Below are 19,931 nucleotides of genomic sequence, written 5' to 3'. Positions count from 1 at the left end.
AACCCAGATAAAGGGATGATAGAAGTTGACAAATACCATGAAACATTGCAGCTACACTCTGGACGTAGGCTATGGCCAATCCACCACCGCTCTCACCTTCCCGGGATCCATCTGTACATTCCCTGCAGCGATGATGTAACCAAGGAAAGGAATGGTGCAGCGATGGAATTCACATTTCTTCGCTACTACGCAAGCTGGTTCTCCAGGAGGCACTGGAGGACCTGTTGGACGTGGAGCACGTCTTCTTGGACTGAGTTGGAATAAACGAGGACATCATTGAGGTAGACAAAAGCGAACCGGTTTAACATGCCGCGGAGAAAGTCATTAACCAGGGCCTGGAACACAGCAGTGCCGTTGGTAAGTCCAAATGGCATGACCAGGTATTCGTAGTGGCCACTGGCCATGTTGAAGGCAGTCTTCCACTCGTCCCCTTCCCGTATCCGCACCAGATGGTAGGCATTCTGCAGATCAAACTTGGAGAAAACGGTGGCACCCTGGAGCGGCTTGAAGGCCGAGGCGATGAGTGGTAGCGGGTAGCGGTTCTTCACCGTGATGTCATTGAGGCCCCGGTAGTCGATGCACAGGCGCATGGTTTTGTCCTTCTTCTCCACAAAGAGGAACCCTGCGTCGAGAGGGGAGGGCAGGGTTCCTCTTACGAGCAGCCTCTCTCCCGGACAATGGAGAATCAAATATCCTCCGAACTTCCGCCACAAACTCTTCCAGACTGAGGCAGACGTGGACTGTTGCTCCCACACCGCCGTGGTCCAGGCGAGTGACCTCCCGGACATCAGCATTATGATGTACTGCAGGTATATCCTCGATCGGTATGAGGGGAACGAAGAAGGCTGCAGCTCGAAAATGAGGAAGCACTGGGAGAGAAAAGCCCGGCAGGTTCCTGAATCTCCAGCGTAGCTGGGTTAGGCTGGGAGACTACGGGTGTGACCCGCTGCCAAGTAGGGAATCCGCAGAATTGCTCCAGCAATGTATCGAATGCCTGGTCATGGCGTTCTGCCAGGGTATGGAGTCCCTCCATAGGACATTGCAGTAACTCCTTGTGTCTTCTAATGGTGGCTCCTTGCAGGGAGACAGCATTGTGGAGCTGGTCTGAGTCTGCTGGGTCAGTCTGGGCCAGTTTGTACTATCAGAACTCAGGATAAGACCCAGATGCAGACAGCTTAAAACATGGAAAATCATGCAGCTCATTAGTTCAGCAACACGTTGCAATATGGCCCAAGACATTTCGGTGGATCAAATTTGACCCACCCTTGTAATCAATTAAGCAATGCAGGCCTACCATAAACACATTTCCAATACATACAGTTCCATTTACAACCACGAAAAGCAATAGGCTACCATAAAAATAGAATGTAGGCTATCTATTTCTATGATGAAACATACCCATATGTAGCTATACCCATTTGGGTTCTTGCATTGAAATTATGCTGAATTCTTCTTATATCACGCTATACCACAATAACAATGTAAGTTGAAATGCTGAGACCATTGAGTGCTTTTGACCAAGAAGTGACACATCTGCAGTAACCGAGTATTCCAGCCACTCTCTTCCTATGAACCAGTTGCTACTAAAATAACATTTTTGAACAGAAAACCTGGAGCTAGGGTAGGATTCTATAGAATAACCTGGGCTGGCTCCTCTGTTCCAAGATCGTCAGGAACATTTGTAGGTGGAGCAGACTGTGGAGCCATTATCTTGGCGGTACTAGTGGAAGGCTAGTTGGAGCGCGGAAGCATCATCACTGCTGGGCTTGGCGGCGGCCTCAGTGGTTTGATATCTGATATCCATTGTGGCAGTGGCAGATTAGCTGGTTAGAGTAAAATAGGCTAATAACACTAACGGCTTTTACAGCTGGCTAAGAAGCTTACTAAACTCTGTAATGGTGGGGCGTGAGGCAGAGTTGAGTGAAGCAGCTTGAACTGTAAACTTGACCCCGTCTTTATAAATCAAAATCAAATATTACAGGCGGCGGTGTATCACACTATTCACATAGCCTACCCTAGATGAGCAGCGTCATACCTAACCACCCAGTGGCTTTCCATAGCCTCCCTACACACAAACATACACACTCTCCACGACGCTGATACAGCACAGATCCAGGTGGTTAGTAGACCGGCGACGTAGGGAGGGAGCAGGAGTAGGCTTGACATCTACAGTCATAGAAATATAATTACTACATGTTGAGTGTACTCATGAGTGTGCTGTCAAAATACTGTCTGACGGACTTTTCTCATTCTAATAATTCTCTATTAATCCCGTAGCAGTCTACAATCATTGAAATACTGTTAAGTGCACCCATAAGTGTAATGTTCTAGTCATTCTATTTCTATGGCTACAGTAATAATGTGCTGCTGTAGGCTGCTGTAGCACTGCCTCTTGGATGCCTTCCAATGACGGAAAAAAGATGGCCAGATACATGTCAAGTAGAAAGGAGCTCCTCCATAGCACAAGCCTGTGTTATTATTGGCTAGCTAAATCAGGCCCTCGGTACAAGGGTCATAATTCAGTGGAGTAGTACAGGCGGACTCCCTACACAGTTTTCTGGGGTGCACCTGTAGTGTCTTATTTTCCACTGGGTTATGCAAGGCAGCTCTGTAACACACTACTTTTATCTAGTACAAGTTGTTTTTCATATCACCACCACCCACCCAACTTTAGCGCTTAAATTGAAAAATAACCTGGATAGAGATGGTTTGAATGTTGACACCATATTATCCAGTAGTTTAAACATTTTTCGAATGGTTTGAAAAACCCTTCTAGGTGTGAACTTTCAATTACCCTCTATTTTTAAACAAAATAAATTACATTTTCAAGACAATATGTTACTGTATTATTTCATCTTCCTACCTGTGGCCTGCTCAGTTCATGTTTCTAGACCAGCACTAAATCTTACCATTTTTAATTTATCCTCCATCGAAAAATGATTATATAAATGACCCCCACCTCTCAGATCATAGTAATTTACTGCCAAGGGGTCAATAAGATGTGTCCATGTGTGACAGAGTGTTTGTTTGAGATGTGAGAACAGCTGCTCTGGGACCCTGGAGAGTTTGAAGGAGGAAGGACTAGGGGAGTGGCCTCTGAGTTCTCCTATTTGGTCTGATAATTTAAAAAAAATCTAATCACAGCGTGACACCCACTTCTGGTTACCCACACTGCCCTGCTGCTCACCTTACTGGGTGTCACGTTTGTCGTATAGAGGAGACCAAGGCGCAGCGTGATATGAATACATACTTTTAATATAAGACGAATGACCACGAAGAACACCTAACAAACTGACCGCTATAAACAACGAGTGCAGACATGCAACTTCACATAGACAACTACCCACAAAACCAAAATGGAAAATGGCAACCTAAATAGGATCCCCAATCAGAGACAACGATAAACAGCTGTCTCTGATTGGGAACCATAGACCTACATTACCTAGACAATACCAAAACCCCATAGATATACAAAAAGCCTAGACAAGCCAAAAACACCCATACCACCCTCGTCACACCCTGACCTAACCAAAATAACAAAGAAAACAAAGATAACTAAGGTCAGGGCGTGAGGTTAAACTCCAGTCCTCGAGGGCCTGATTGGTGTCACACTTTTTCACCATCCCTAGCAAACACAGCTGATTAATCATATTGCATTCTAAGCTGAAGATCATGATTAGGTGATTAGGTGATTGAGCACTTAAATAGTGAGCAGGCATGCTGTTTCTTTCATATTCAACTCTGATGCCAGGTATTTCAACACAACTGGAAGGACCTTCTATCTCCTAAACCACATTAGATTGACCCCCCTGGACCTTCCCACCTGGGCACACACTGGTTGAATCATCATTGTTTCAGTGTTAATTTGTCAACGTATTGTGACATGGAATCAGTGTACATTGGATGAAAACAAAAGGTCATCAAACGGTACTGTTTTCATCTCATTTCAACCAGTGTTGTAAACATTGAAATGAGGATAAACTTCAACTTAAATACATTTACTTAACCTGACAAACAGATTGTTCCATCAATCTAATTTCAACATAATTATCAGAACAATGTATACGTAGAAATTGCGTTGTAGATTCCAAATAGAAAAGTAAAAAAAAAAATCATTCTATATTCATTATACACTGCGTATACAAGACATTAAGAACACCTGCTCTTCCCATGACAGACTGACCACGTGAAAGCTATGATCTCTTATATCACTTTTTAAATCCACTTAAGTCAATGCAGATGAAGGGGAGGAGACAGGTTAAAGAAGGATTTTTAAGCCTTGAGACAATGGAGACATAGATTGTGTAGGTGTGCCATTCAGAAGGTGAATGGGCAAGACCAAAGATTTTATTGCCTTTTAAACAGGGTATGGTAGAAGGTGCCAGGTGCACCAGTTTGTGTCAAGAATTGCAACGCTGCTGGGTTTTTCACGGTCAACAGTTTCCTGTGTGTATCAAGAATAGTCCACCACCCAAAGGACATCCAGACAACTTGACACAACTGTGGAAAGCATTGGAGTCAACATGGGCCAGCATTCCTGTGGAACTCTTTCGACACCTTGTAGAGTCCATGCCCCAACAAATTGAGGCTGTTTTGAGGGAAAAATGGGAGGGTGCAACTCAACATTAGGAAGGTGTTCCTAATGTTTGGTATGCTCAGTGTATATTGGGTGGTTGAAATTATGCTGAATTTAATATTTAATTAGACATACAGTACAAGTCAAAAGTTTGGACACACCTACTCATTTAAGGGTTTGTCTTTATTTTTTACTTTTTTCTACATTGTAGAATAATAGTGAAGACATCAAAACTATGAAATAACACACATGGAATCATGTAGTAACCAAAAAAGTGTTATATAAAAGTGTTATATAAAATATATTGATTTGTACACTCTTGGAATTCTCTCAATCAGCTTCACATGGAATGCTTTTCCAACAGTCTTGAAGGAGTTCCCACATATGCTGTGCACTTGTTGTCTGCTTTTCCTTCACCCTGCTGTCCAACTCATCCCAAACCATCTCAATTGGGTTGAGGTCTGTTACATCTGCCCGTGCCACGCCCTCTACTTCTCATCCTGTGTCTCCCTAACCATCCGCCACTCCCCCATTGCTCTCTCCATCCCTCTCTCTGTGTGGGTGTATCTGATTGTGTGAGTGGAGACAGGTGTGCTGGAGTCAGAGCAGATCCCCACCAGCTGCAACCTGTTCCATAATCAAGACCTCTACAAATACTCAGCCCTGCCAGTTCCACACTGCCAGATCATAGTCTCTGCTCATTCTGTCAGCTCTGACTCTGGTCCCTGTTGTCAGTCCCTCGTCTCGTCAGTCTTGTTTCCCTGGACCCCCGCTCTACTGCTTCCTTGGATCTGATGCAGCACTCCATCACTCTCCTTCTTGGTCAAATAGCCCTTACACTGCCTGGAGGTGTGTTGGGTCATTGTCCTATTGAAAAACAAATGATAGTCCCACAAAGCGCAAACCAGATGGGATGGCGTATCGCTGCAGAATGCTGTGGTAGCCATGCTGGTTAAGTGTGTCTTGAATTCTAAATAAATCACTGACAGTGTCACCAACAAAGCACCATCACACCTCCTCCTCCATTCTTCACGGTGGTAACCACACATGCACAGATCATCAGTTCACCTACTCTGCGTCTCACAAAGACACGGTGGTTGGATCCAAAAATCTCAAATTTGGACTCATCAGACCAAAGGACAGATTTCCACCGGTCTAATGTCCATTGCTTGTGTTTCTTGGCCCAAACAAGTCTCTTCTTCTTACTGATGTCCTTTAGTAGTATTTTCTTAAAGTAATGATGGACTGTCGTTTCTCTTTGCTTATTTGAACTGTTCTTCCATAATATGGACTTTTTCTTTTACCAAATAGGGCTATCTTCTGTATACCAACCCTTCCTTGTCACAACACAACTGATTGGCTCAAACGCATAATGAAGGAAAGAAATTCCACAAATTAACTTTTAACAAGGCACACCTGTTATTTGAAATGCATTCCAGGTGAAGCTGGTTGAGAGAATGCCAAGAGCGTGCAACGCTGTCATCAAGGCAAATGGTGGCTACTTTGAAGAATCTGAAATATAAAATATATTTGGATTTGTTTAAAACTTTTTTCCTTACTACATGATTCCATATGTGTTATTTCATAGTTTTGATGTATTCACTATTATTCTACAATGTCCAAACTTTTGACTGGTACTGTATGTTATTTGACTTAGTCTATGACGTCGAAACAATAACGTTGATTCAAACATACCATTTTCCTATTTAAAACAATTTATTTAGTTTTGTTTAGAATTTGATTAGAATTATTTGTTCTCTTTTTAGGCCTTATCAATAATGAATTTAATCTTGCCTATTGACCATGTTTGGCACGTCCCATGCTCAGCCATAATGCAGTTTACAGTAGGCCTAGCCCCTATATCAGTGTGAATGAAATTGAGGCCATGCAATTATTTAGAACAATGTGGACTGCAAATGGGTTCAAGTAAGCCTATTTAGCAAAGATGGGATAGGTCTATAGATTGTTATTTCGTTTCTGTAAGCCATTTAACAAACTACAACGGACTAACATTGGAATTGGAGTTGATTCCAAGGCAAAACTGTAAATACACAACCTGAAGCAACTACATATTTCGCCATGGAGCACGTTCTGATTGGCCAGTGAGGGACCAAGCCTTGACACACCGACAATTTATTAATTCTTCAAAACCCAACCCTAATTTATAGCACTATTGCCTGCGCTTAGATTGACCATGTCACGACTCCCACCGAAGGTGGCTCCCCTGCCTGTTCGGGAGGTGCTCGGCGGTCATCGTCGCCGGTTTACTAGCCGCCACCTATCCCTTTTTCCTTTTCTGTTCGTTTGGTCTTATTAGTTGCACCTGTTCCTTATTGTGTTTTTTGATTTTTGTCTATTTAAGCCTGTTAGGCCCGCCTAGGTTTGTGCGGGATTGTATTTCTGTTAGTGTGTGGATGGTCTATTGTATTTTGTTTTTCCGGACATTTTGGGTCCTGTGTATGGGCCGGTCAGTTGATGCGCCGTGTGTTTTGGCGTGACCGTTTTTCCCCGGGAAATAAATCTACATTTATTCGAACCCTCTGCTCTCTGCGCCTGACTCCAACCCACTGTTCTTAAAGGACTCTGACAGACCATTGCGTTAGGTTTGTTAAAATATTAAATGGTATTAAAATGTGTTATCTGTCCATTCTCTCGGCATTGTGACCAGATTTCCTGGTCCTTCCATGTATTAAAGAGAGATATTGTTTCAAAATAATGTCATGCTTAGTCAATCATTTTACTTTCGCTATAATGATGAGTTAAATTGTTTCACCAAACAGATCTGTACACTTGTAAGATGCAGTGTAGGCCGTCATTGTAAATAAGAATTGGTTCTTAACTGACTTGCCTAGTTAAATAAATGTTAAATAAAATAAATACAAATTAAATGCGTGCCTGACTACCTCCGGATGTGGTCAGAAAGATCTGATTACAATTAGTTCACAATGTGTATTTTGATTGTCTACACCTGTCCAAAACCTGTCCAAAAAATGTGGACACAATCAGAATGTTGACAAGATCAGGACAAAGAACACATGTTAGCACCAGGTTTTGTCATCTGGGTTCAGGAAGAGAGTGAGGATGTTGGGCTATGGTTAATGTGGGGTGATTATTGATATTTTTGTCTTTAATCTTCACTGATTGAGACTGAAATGTCCTTCAAACACTCAGAGCCACTCCGGCTGTGTCATCCCAAGGCTTACATGAAAGGTTCCGCATCAGTGTGTGTGTGCGTTTACACGTGTGTGTGTGTGTGTGATCCCACTACAACTGTTGTCTACTAAAATACATACTGCATATCTCCCATCAATCACAGAGACACACTTCCTCCTGGTAAGGGTCAGTGTCCTTTGTCTGTACCCCTAATGTAAAAACCTTGCTCATAATAAATTAACAACTGATTATAAATTATCTTGTTTCTATAAACAAGTTTCCACATCGGTAAAGGCAGTGATGAAAGTGTCTATTACCCTGACTGACTTGTATACAGTACATCTTATTTGCTGAGTGACGTATGGGGCAGGAGAAAATGCTTGCTAATCCTGATCGCATTTGGTAAAAACAATGAGGAAGTGTTGAAAGATACACAGTACTGATTTAGAATGAGTACTAAACCAGTTATCATCCCACTCAACCTTAAACTGAAGTAGTCTTTGATTGGTGTTCAAAACCAATAAACAATTAAATCCACAAAATGACTGGTGGTACGCACACAAAGGAATGAGACAAGATGTTTTTTTTAATGCATTTCTTTCATGCTTATTACAGCAGGCAGGGGTCATTTTAGTGCTAAAATAAAGGCATAGAAAATGTAACTATGGCATAGTAATCTATGACGATGATGACTGCAAATGGCACATATAAATGTACGTGTAAGTGTGCCATTTGCAGTCGTCATCATCGTAGGTTAACTTTAAAGAAAAAACATGTTCTTTCCCAAACGGCTTTATTGTGCACAGTGTACATAATTTACTGGTCAGTTTCAGAATGTATTCGAAGTGGTCAAACTCATCGTCATACACTCTCTAGGTTACAATGAGATGACAGGGCATGCAACCTGGATTGAAATGTTACAAAAATGTAAATTTAACAAAACAAGAGAAACTAAACAGGGCAGCCGAAAGTTGTGATCTGGTTAATGAACTCATCGATGCCCAGACAGACTTTTCTGTAGTTTCTGGATGTGCACTCTTGTTGTGAGGGCCAGTACTCTATCCATGTCTGTTCTCCTAGGACATACTTGTACTGCAACAGTCCTTTCTCCTCCACTCTGTGCAGGTCTTCAGACTTCCCCATAATCATGTATGGTTTCCCCTGCTTTAGACCCAGAGCCTCTCTACAGTAAGATAGTCCCATGAAGTCACGATTCCTTCCCACTATTACCTCATCAGTACCTGGCTTGACGACGTCATCGATCTTCATGGTGTAAGTGTCTGTGTGTGTCGTCAGCTTAGAGTCCACCACCGTAGCTTTGTAAACATAATCCAGTCCCGCGCCGCAGGCTTTGTCTATGCGGTTGACATCTGGCTCATCTTTCTTCTGCATACTGCAGCTCTCTTCCGCACACGTGCACACGTCTCCAAGACACAGTCTGCTCAGAGTACCACCCTCCCTCTGTGGGTGGTAGAACTTCACACAGTGCTTTTGGTTGTAGTATTCGTATACAGAGATGGCAGCAGGCTGTAGAACTCCTACTTCCTGTACTCTGTGAATCTTAAAGGATATTCTGTCTGCTAATTTATGGGACACCTTGTCCAGATAGAGGATGAGAGATCCTCTTTCAGATAAAACTTTGTCCATCTCAAACTTCTCTATGTAGCGCTCCCTCCCCTTGGACAACTTTTTCAGATCATCTGTGTCTACGATGAAGCCGGTCAGCAAGCCGATGTCCAGGATAGACATGGTCGCATCTCTCTCTGAGTTACGATACAACACCTCAACAGTGAGCATAAATGACTCCTTGGCGTCCTCGTGGCTTGTTTTGTCCATCTTAGTGAGGGTGACAGAGAGGTCAAAGCTTTCACAGTCACTGTCCTTCTCCTCTGGCAGGGCATAGTACAGTGTCACCACCGACAAGGTCGCCTCACCATTTCCTGAGGCTTTTACTGTCAAGTCCTTGTCTATGGAGTTGACCTTGTCTGTACGAGTGTGGAACTGGTTCTTGTTGTTGATGGACCACTTGGTGACTGATGCCCTGCCGGCCACCTCTAGATTGATGTTCAAGTCAATGTCTTTCAGGTCCTTCACGTTGCTCCAATACTCAGCCACAGCCTGGAACACCATGATGGTGGACTGTGTGGATCCGTATCCCCCTCCCACTTTCTTCTGCTTGTTAAGCCACCTGACTATTGGGCCGGCCTCTTCGAAGGCCTTCACCTTGACCAGGGCAAGCAGGGCATACGACGTGGCCTCCAGCGTGTACTGGTGACCACCTGGGACTGGCCAGTGGTCCAGCTGTGGAGAGGCGAACTTCAGTAGGGTCTCCTTTTCCCTGCATTGGCCAGAGCATAGGAAGTCATAGCTACAGCATAGGGGTTCGTGAGGTGGGGAAGACGCTTCTCGAGGTACACTACTGCCTTATCCATACTGCCTGGTAGGCTGTTGGCAGACTTCTCACACAGCTTGCTTCCTGCATGGCGATGAGAACAAAGGCTGTCATAGACGCGTCACTGTCCGACCCCCTCACGTTACCCGTCATCTCTGAGTGATAGACAGGAGCAAACTCATTGAAGATGCCGTCTGGCTGTTGTGTGTTCAGGATCAGCCACTTGACAGCACTACATAGCACATTTTCCTGAACACTGATCAATGTACTGGACATGGCAAACACCTTTACTACGTACGCTGTCAGCCAGGTGCTGCTCTTTGTGTGGATCCAGGCAGCGTAGGAGCCATCTTCTTTACGGTAGGCCAGCTCACGTTGGTAACCAATGTTGATGTACTTGATGGCTATGTTCCGTCTGTCCAGGCCAATATCCTCCCACTTTTTGGTGTTGTCCAGGTAGTGTGTAGCAATGACAGGCAGGGTCATGTAGATCATGTTCTGTTCCCCACACCCGACTGGCTGAACTATCAGATTGCCCAGAGAGTCTCCACTGATGGCCTGCTCCACCAGCACACTGGTCTGCTCTCCACCTGTCACACTGATCAGTGTGTCAGCATCAGAGTTTGGCACTTGGTTCCGGGGCACTCCACTGGGTATGTGTGCCGTCTGCTCACCACCATGTTTAACCGGGTTCAGGAGTACGTTGTTTTCCTTCTTGACCAGCACTCCCTCAGCCACAACGCGCAGGTCCCTCTTCACACCGTCATTGCTGCCAGAGTTTTTCACAGATGCCTTGACCTCAATGGAGTGCAGCCCCAGCTTCATAGGGATGATGACATAGGGGACAACCCGGGTGGACATGGGGTCCATGTTCACTTCCTGCTTGTACTTACCCTTCTTGCTTGCCGAGCTGCACACCTCGCCATTCTCCATCAGCTCAACACGCACAGTGATGGGGTCTTCGCTGTAGTTGTGAAGGATTGCTTTGACCTCCAGCTGTTCGTTGCGGACAGCTGAGTAGGGCAGCTTTAGGTCAATGAAGAACTCCTTTAGAACTATCATCTCAAATGGATCTGCCACACAGATACTATGAGTTTTAGACAGGCTGATGGCTGTTATCTGCCAGGTTGTGATGGAATCTTTCAGGAAGTTGTTCTTTGTTACAGACGTGGTCTCGCAGTGCTTATCTTGGGCGGGGCATTCAGGAAGATTGGTGTCTTCCCACATCCAGCTCTCAGGGAACTGACTACGAGACACAATGTCTTCAGACCGCATGAAAGCATCATCATCCTCCTCTTCACTGCGTGAGAGCAGCAGTGCATCCTGTTTGAATTCATCCTTTTTTGTGGCCATCTCATTGCAGCAGACGAGGAAGGCTTGGATGCAGACATCCCCATCTATGATGTACTGGGCCCGTCTGTCACAGGTGTACCCTATGGTGTTGTCCCTCAACCCGTCCACACAACACTCCTTGGCCAGACCATTGTACTTACTGGCCATAGTAGTGATGACGTCACTGATGGTCACTGCTCGTCTCCGCCTGGAACTAACAGGACAGCTGGGGTCTGTTCTGATCACAGTCCCTTTAGCGGTGTTGGTCTCAAATACCAGACCAGCATCGTAGAACACCCCCATATTATCTGCTCCCCCTCCAGCTGTACAGCCTGTATCATGCTTCTCTATGGTGTCCCAGATCTTGGTCTGTGTGAGACGGTGTTTGTTGTTGAGAACGTAGACTCCCTTGTCTACAGCCACCAGTCCTACTTTAGCTCCTGGGTCTCCAGTGATGGTCAGACTGAAAGCCTTACGAGGCTCATAGGATGCCTTGGGCCTGGTCGACGTCACTTTCAGCGAGCCCATGCAGGAGACCTTGACGTCAACCCAGACAGAGTCTGCCACCAGGTCATCTGTTCCCACATGGTAGTACGCTATGATGCGGAACGACGGAAGCATTTCCTTGGAGACGGGCACTGACAGTGTCACCAGCGCATTGCCCTGTCTTCTGAATCTGCCCACTTTCACCAGCTGACCTCTACTCAGGAACATGTATGTAAGGTCATGGTTTTGTAGGGCGAGGGGTCCCAGGTTCAGATTGATCTTAATGGGGTCTCCTATTTTCAGCTCATTAGAGTCAACCCCAACATGAAATTCCCGGTGGAAGTCCTGTAGGGGAGAGCCTTCATGGTGGCCTCCGCCTGTCTGGTGTGGAGGATACCCGGGTCCTTGGTCTTCACAGTGATTGGCAGCTCTTTGGCTGATGCCACGGTGTTAAGTGTAACTTTGGCGAAGCCATTAGCCCTGGTCACCCCTTTAGCATTATCTGGAGCCACCTCAATCTCCACTCCATTGGCTGGAGAGTTGTCGGGATTCGTAATGTAAACCGAGACATCAAAGGGCATGCCAGGTTTGAAGTATTTGGGCGTTCTCTTGAAGAGGATGGTGTATGACGAAGTAACGATCTGGATCCCTCTCTTCTCTGCCTCTACCATCTCACCCCCACCCTCTGTTAACACGCTGACTGATACAAAGATGGAGTATTTGACCAGATCATGGATTTTGGTGAAAGTCTGTGTGATGTGTTCCTTTTTCAGACAAGCCACTCCTTTACCTTCTCTGATCTCTACTCTCTGCAGAGAGGCGGGGAAGCTCTTTTTTTCGTTCTCTGTTGTGATGACACCAAACACCACATAGCCTGTCCCTGTCACTTCCTTACCATATAGATACCTGGCAGTGATGTCAACGGTCAGGTCTTTGTCGTCGATGTAGAAGAAGGCTTTACCTGGGGTCAGACTAACCTCGAAGCTGGGCAGAACATACTCCTTGACCTCAAAGTCAGATGAGAACGTCATCTGAGGAGTGCTCTGGAACCTCGCGACCACATGCCATGTCCCGAAACTGACGATCGCAGGGAGAATGAACTGTCCAGATTTGACTCCCTTATCTGGGTTGATGATCTCCCTGAAGATGGTGATGTTTTCAGGAGTCATGATCTCCACAGAGACTGCGATCTCTTTGTTCTTGGCAACTTCTTTGTCCTCAAATATCTCCCTAGTCAGAGGCTCCAGGCCAGGAGTCATAGAGAACACTCTGTAGTAGATGGTGCTGGCCGGAGTGTAAATGGTCTTGTCAGTCTGGATGAAGATGTATCCAGACTGGAAGGAGACCAGGACAACCTTCTCCAGGAGGCGGTCAGGGAACTGGGCCTGCAGGACAACATACTGCTTCTGCTTGGGGTCATCCACAAAGTGGTCCCCCTCTGGGATGACCAGTTGTGTCATAGCCTGGAAGTTGTTTGCTTGATCCAGAACCACTGATTTAGAGACCAGCTCTTTGCTCTGCGTTGGGTGGTTTTTCACCATGATCTTAACATTCAGGGGACCTCCTGTATGGTCTTGAGACTCCACAAAGATGTTCTCATTACTGCCCACACAAAGCAGGTTAGGAGCTGACAACACTTGTAGAGCAGCTCCATCAGATAAGGTAGGTAAGGAGAGGGCTACAGCCAGAGCGGCCAGACACAGCAAGTTGCCGACCCACATCTCCACCACTGATTCTGGGTCTGTAATAGTGCCTTCACTCTCCAACCCTGGCTTTTATCCTGTCTACTCCTGAGCTCATTCTGTGGGAGGAGTTCCAGGGGTGACTCCCCCGGGGGGTGTGTTACTTCCCAGCAGTAGAGCTGGGAAACCAGCGGTCCTGATAATGCTAGTTGGAAAGTTCACTGAAACATTGTTAATTGCATTTAGGTTACCTTGGTTAATAAATATATTATGTTATTCCTTATCTCCATGTTGTCTCCCTTTTGTTACGGGCTTTGAGCCGGTTCATGACACTAATCATACTGCTAAAGCGACACTCGAGTGGTTTAAGGGGAAACATTTAAATGTCTTGGAATGGCCTAGTCAAAGCCCAGACCTCAATCCAATTGAGAATCTGTGGTACGACCTAAAGATTGCTGTACATTAGCAGGAACTCATCCATCTTGAAGGAGCTGGAGCAGTTTTGCCTTGAAGAATGGGCAAAAATCCCAGTGGCTAGATGTGCCAAGCTTATGGAGACATATCCCAAGAGACTTGCAGCTGTAATTACTGCAACAGGTGGCTCTACAAAGTATTGCCTTTTGGGGGGTGAATAGTTATGCACACTCAAGTTTTATTTCTTGTTCGTTTCACAATAAAAAATATTTTGCATTTTCAAAGTGGTAGGCATTTTGTGTAAATCAAATGATACAAACTCCCCCAAAATCTATTTTAATTCCAGGTTGTAAGGCAACAAAATAGGAAAAATGCCAAGGGAGGTGAATACTTTCGCAAGGCACTGTATGGATTTGCATTAGAATACTGTCTTGCTGTCTCTGCCTGGCCGGTTCCCTTCTCTCCACTCAAAAACCACCCTCAAAAACCACTGTGATTATTATTATTTGACCCTGCTGGTCATCTATGAACATTTGAACATCTTGGCAATGTTCTGTTATAATCTCCACCTGGCACAGCCAGAAGCGGACTGGCCACCCCTCATAGCCTGGTTCCTCTCTAGGTTTCTTCCTAGGTTCTGGCCTTTCTAGGGAGTTTTTCCTAGCCACCGTGCTTCTACACCTGCATTGGTTGCTGTTTGGGGTTCTAGGCTGGGTTTCTGTACAGCACTTTGTGACATCAGCTGATGTAAGAAGGGCTGTATAAATACATTTGATTGAATACGCACCAAAAGTCCCAATGCAAAGTTACACCTCACTTTTCTATTTTTAGAGTTATTGCATAAAACTGATCAGAATTCTGAATAAGACTGGTTATGCCGGAAAAAATAAACATTTGTGGGGTGGGACGTAATATAATGTAAACTCCAAAAGAAATAACTTCAAATGTATAACTTCAAATTAAACTTCAAATTTAAATTACATTTTTATCTAACTTACAATCAAATACTTAAATACTTTTACTGTTAAAAATCAGCTTGCAAGGTTCATAGCCAACTAGCCTGCTATCGTTAGCCCTACTAGCCTGCTAACGTTAGACCTACCAGACTGCTAACATTACGTTAGCACTAGGTTAGTTGGCCAGTTGCTATCAACAACAAGCTTAAAGTAAACCAACGTTTTGGAAACATATAATGCCATCTAAGCAGTTAAAAAATAATCTTACCGGAATATGCAGTTATTTTAGCCAGCCAGCTAAAGTTAGTTATTTTAGCCTACTAGCTAGCCTTGATAGCTAACTAGCCTAGCTAGCCAACCACCACAGTTGACATAGCTAAGTAGTAAGCCAGAGAACAACTAGTCTAGCACAGGCAGAAACCCACAGAACAAACAAAAAAATCCAGCAGATATAAAGTAGAGTGCGGAGACTTACCGATTGACGGCTGAGTTAACTACCAACGCCTGCTAATGGTAACCCGACTAGCCTGCTAACATTAGCCCAACCCGCTTGTTAACATTACATTAGCACTGCGTGAGTCAGCCAGTTGCCATCAACACTTAGCTTACATTAAAGTAAACCAAAGTTTTGGAAATACATAACGCCATCTAACCCGAGAACTAATCTAGCACAGGCAGATACCCACATAACACAACAAAAAAAGCCAGCCGATATAAAGTAGAGACAGCGGAGACTGAATCGATTGACGGCTGAGTTAGCTACCACTGTCAAAGAAGAGCCATGGAGAGGCCTTCAGAAGGAGAAGCCGTTTCACCGGTCAGGGAGAGTCGGTGAAACGGCTCACTTGCGTCAACACTTGGTTTGGAATGTTATTAAATGCTTGCATGGCTAGTAGCTAACGCCAGCTGGAACTAGCTAGGTAGCACCGGTTCGCCATATGATGTTGACAAATAGTTAATTGTGGGTAATTATCCGGAAATAAGTTAATAAATACTTAAACGCTAAAACATAACTATGTCTGTAGTTATAGGTAACCAGATCTTGACTACAACTAAGTCACTAAATCTTTGACCACACTGTGTTGTTACTTTGGTGAATAAAAACAAATGCTTCCTACCTTTTAAGAAATGCAGCGCTAACATACAGCTGAGTGTTAAATTCTGCCTTTTCATTGCAATGGGCCCAAAGTAGTCTTCTATCTCGGTCAATGACGAGATGAACAACAAACACACACGCTATGCCAACATCACCTTTTCACCTCTGGCACTGGCAGGCCTGGTCTACTGTAATCATTAAACCATCCTGGACAGGGACCATAGGACAGGGACAGGGACAGATTATGGAGTTTAACAGATTATCGGGAAAAAACCCTCCTCTGCAACTATTGGTATCGCTACATCACATCTTTAACTGTTTATATCACCCACTGACTTTGGAAAATTGTTCATTGCAAAGAGTCATCCTAGGTTTAATGTAATTCCTGTTTCAAAATTAAAAAAAATCAAATGTTATTGGTCACATACACGTGCTTAGCAGATGTTATTGTGGGTGTAGCGAAATGCTTGTGCTTTTAGCTCAGACAGTGCAACTGAAATGGTCCACCCACACAGCCAGCATGGTGAGGAAGGCGCAAGAGCGGGCTGTATCACCGCCTGGTACAGCAACTGAACCGCCCACAACCATAAGGCTCTCCAGAGGGTAGTGAGGTCTGCACAACGCATCACAGGGGGTAAACTACCTGCCCTCCACGACACCTACACCACCCGATGTCACAGGAAGGCCAAAAAGATCATCAAGAACAACAACCACTCGAGCCACTGCCTGTTCACCCTGCTATCATCCAGAAGGAGAGGTCAGTACAGGTGCATCAAAGCTGGGACCGCGAGACTGAAAAACAGCTTCTATCTCAAGGCCATCAGACTGTTAAACAGCCATCACTAACATTGAGTGGCTGCTGCCAACATACTGACTCAAATCTCTAGCCACTTTAATAATTCAAAATTGGATGTAATAAATGTATCACTAGTCACTTTAAACAATGCCACTTTATATAATGTTTACATACCCTACATTACTCATCTCATATGTATATACTGTACTCTATACCATCTACTGCATCTTGCCTATGCCGTTTTGCCATCGCTCATCCATATATTTATATGTACATATTGTTATTCATTCCTTTACACTTGTGTGTATAAGGTAGTTGTTGTAAAATTGTTAGATTACTTGTTAGATATTACTGCACGGTCGGAACTAGAAGCACAAGCATTTCGCTACACTCGCATTAACATCTGCTAACCATGTGTATAAGACCAATAACATTTGATTTGATTTGATTTGATTTGACAAGCCACATTTCTTCAGCCTCCTTTCTGTGTGAGTGGACCATTTCAGTTTGTCAGTGATGTGTACGCCAAGGAACTTGAAGCTTTCCACCTTCTCCACTGCGGTCCCGTCGATGTGGATAGGGGGGTGCGCCCTCTGCTGTTTCCTGAAGTCCACAATCATCTCCTTTGTTTTGTTGACGTTGAGTGAGGTTATTTTCCTGGCACCACTCTCCCAGAGCCCTCACCTCCTCCCTGTAGGCTGTCTCGTCATTGTTGGTTATCAAGCCTACTACTGTTGTGTCATCTGCAAACTTGATGATTGAGTTGGAGGTGTGCTTGGCCACGCAGTCATGGGTGAACAGGGAGTACAGGAGGGAACTGAGCACACACCCTTGTGGGACCCCAGTGTTGAGGATCAGCGAAGTGGAGGTGTTGTTTCCTACCTTCACCACCTGGGGGCAGGCCGTCAGGAAGTCCAGGACCCAGTTGCACAGGGTGGGGTTCAGTCCTAGGGCCTCAAGCTTAATGATGAGCTTGGAGGTTACTATGCTGTTGAATGCTGAACTATAGTTAATGAACAGCATTCTTAAATATGTATTCCTCTTGTCTAGATGGGATAGGGCAGTGTGAAGTGTGATGGCGATTGCATCATTTGTGGATCTATTGGGGCAGTAAGAAAATTGAAGTGGGTCTAGGGTGACAGGTAAGGTAGAAGTGATATGATCCTTGACTAGTCTCTCAAAGCACTTCATGATGACAGAAGTGAGTGCTACGGGGCGATAGTCATTTAGTTCAGTTAACTTTGTTTTCTTGGGTACAGGAACAGTGGTGTCCATCTTGAAGCATGTGTGGACAGCTGCCTGGGATAGGGAGGGATTGAATATGTCCGTATACACACCAGCCAGCTGTTCTGAGCATGCTCTTAGGAAGCAGCTAGGAATGCCGTCTGGGTCGGCAGCCTTGCAAGGGTTAACACGCCTTTACATGTCTTACTCACATCGGCCAAGGAGGAGAGCCCACAGTCCTTGGTAGAGGGCCACGTCGTTGGCACTGTGTTATCCTCAAAGAGTGCAAAGAAAGTGTTTAGTTTGTCTGGAAGCAAGACGTCAGTGTTCGTGACGTGGCTGGTTTTCTCTTTGTAGTCCGTGATTGTCGGTAGACCCTGCCACATACGTTTCGTGTCTGAGCCGTTGAATTGCGACTCCACTTTGTCTCTATACAGACATTTTGCCTGTTTGATTGCCTTGCGGAGGGAATAACTACACTGTTTGTATTCTGCCATATTCCCAGTCACCTTGCATGGTTAAATGCGGTGGTTCGCGCTTTCTGTTTTGCGCGAATGCTACCATCTGTCCACGGTTTCTTGTTAGGGTAGGTTTTAATAGTCACAGTGGGTACAACATCTCCTATACACTTCCTGATAAACTCAGTAACCCGAATCAGTGTATTTGTCTGTTCGTCCATTCAGTTGAATGTTTCATTGGTTGTTGTTGTGGATGCATTTCCATAGGAATACATTTCCATAAAAACAGAAACAAAAGAGGGACATTCAGGGTGTAAAATCAGAAAGACTCCTCCCCCGGCCTGTCATTTTCTCCACTGATCCATGGAAAAGTCTTTCTCCCCTCTCTCTCCTTCGTAATTTACGGTCTGCACCGTCTCCCAAAGGGAAGTGAGACACAGATGGTTCTAGCTCTTAAAAATGGATAGTCCCCCTTGCATTCCTCTCCTCATCTCTCTCTCTCTCTCTCTCTCTCTCTCTCTCTCTCTCTCTCTCTCTCGCTCTCTCTTGTTGACGTGTGATTGTAAAGGAAGTCATCTCGCCAAAGAGACATGGGCTGGCTGTCTGCTGGTCTGGGTATTTGGTGTGATGATGTGCCTTGGTGTGACATGGCCGTCCTTACTAATGGCCTTCGTACAGAAAAACATTTATTGTCACTGACTGCCACATTGTCCTTCTTTGACCAAATCTGATTCTGAGAGAAAATATATTATTACATCTTCTTAATGTACAGTATGTTAATACCATTTTAAGAGGTTATTAAGAGGGAATGGGAGTAGTGTGACAGAAATGTGCAGTTAGAACTCTCTCAAGCATATAGTATATCATGTTTCATATCAGTAACCAGAGTGTTATATTGCACAACCTCAATGAGCTGCACTACTGTATCTGATTCTGGGGCATCCTGCTTCACAGATTGGCCTCTCTGATGTGCCTCTCGGATTGGCCTCTGATGCAACAACATGCATTTTTGGTAACGCTACATGACTACAACATAACTGGAAAAATATACATTGCATGTTTCTATTGCAGATTATAATTGAGTTTACTTGTTGGATTTTAAATTATAAATGTATGGGCACTTTATGGCTTTCATCTTCTCCTGTATCTTAATTTGCTTTGACAACTGGAATAAATGACTGGCAGATATACTGTATGTCTGCAGCAGGTCAGGGTAATAATACTATAAGTAATGTATGAGTTTGAACTTAGAATTAACCTCACTCCTTAAAGTAAAAAATACAGCACCCTTGTTCCCTCACATTTAACCCAAATGGACTTAAAATGTAGCAAACGCTAACATTACCATATATGAACACATCACACA

The 19,931-nt window shown here is 44.6% G+C and overlaps 1 protein-coding gene and 1 long non-coding RNA gene across 2 annotated transcripts in view; both read right to left on the bottom strand.

The window, feature by feature from the left end:
* The window catches only part of LOC120031252, a 38,099-nt gene extending 21,899 nt beyond the window's left edge, over nucleotides 1-16,200 (bottom strand). Inside the window, exon 1 of the long non-coding RNA XR_005473721.1 lies at nucleotides 16,110-16,200. This is a non-coding gene — a long non-coding RNA (uncharacterized LOC120031252). The remainder of the gene's footprint in view (nucleotides 1-16,109) is intronic.
* Nucleotides 8,471-13,673, bottom strand: LOC120031250 (complement C3-like). Its single transcript, XM_038976914.1, is given in 4 exon segments — nucleotides 8,471-10,068; nucleotides 10,071-10,202; nucleotides 10,205-12,268; nucleotides 12,271-13,673. Coding segments are annotated over 4 exon segments (4,974 nt in total). The 5' UTR covers nucleotides 13,661-13,673; the 3' UTR covers nucleotides 8,471-8,680.
* Nucleotides 16,201-19,931: the final 3,731 nt, after the last annotated feature.

Source organism: Salvelinus namaycush, chromosome 37 (assembly GCF_016432855.1).
Source record: "Salvelinus namaycush isolate Seneca chromosome 37, SaNama_1.0, whole genome shotgun sequence".
Classification (NCBI taxonomy): domain Eukaryota; kingdom Metazoa; phylum Chordata; class Actinopteri; order Salmoniformes; family Salmonidae; genus Salvelinus; species Salvelinus namaycush.
Note: the sequence above shows the minus strand (reverse complement) of the source record. Positions and strands in the feature narration are given on the sequence as shown.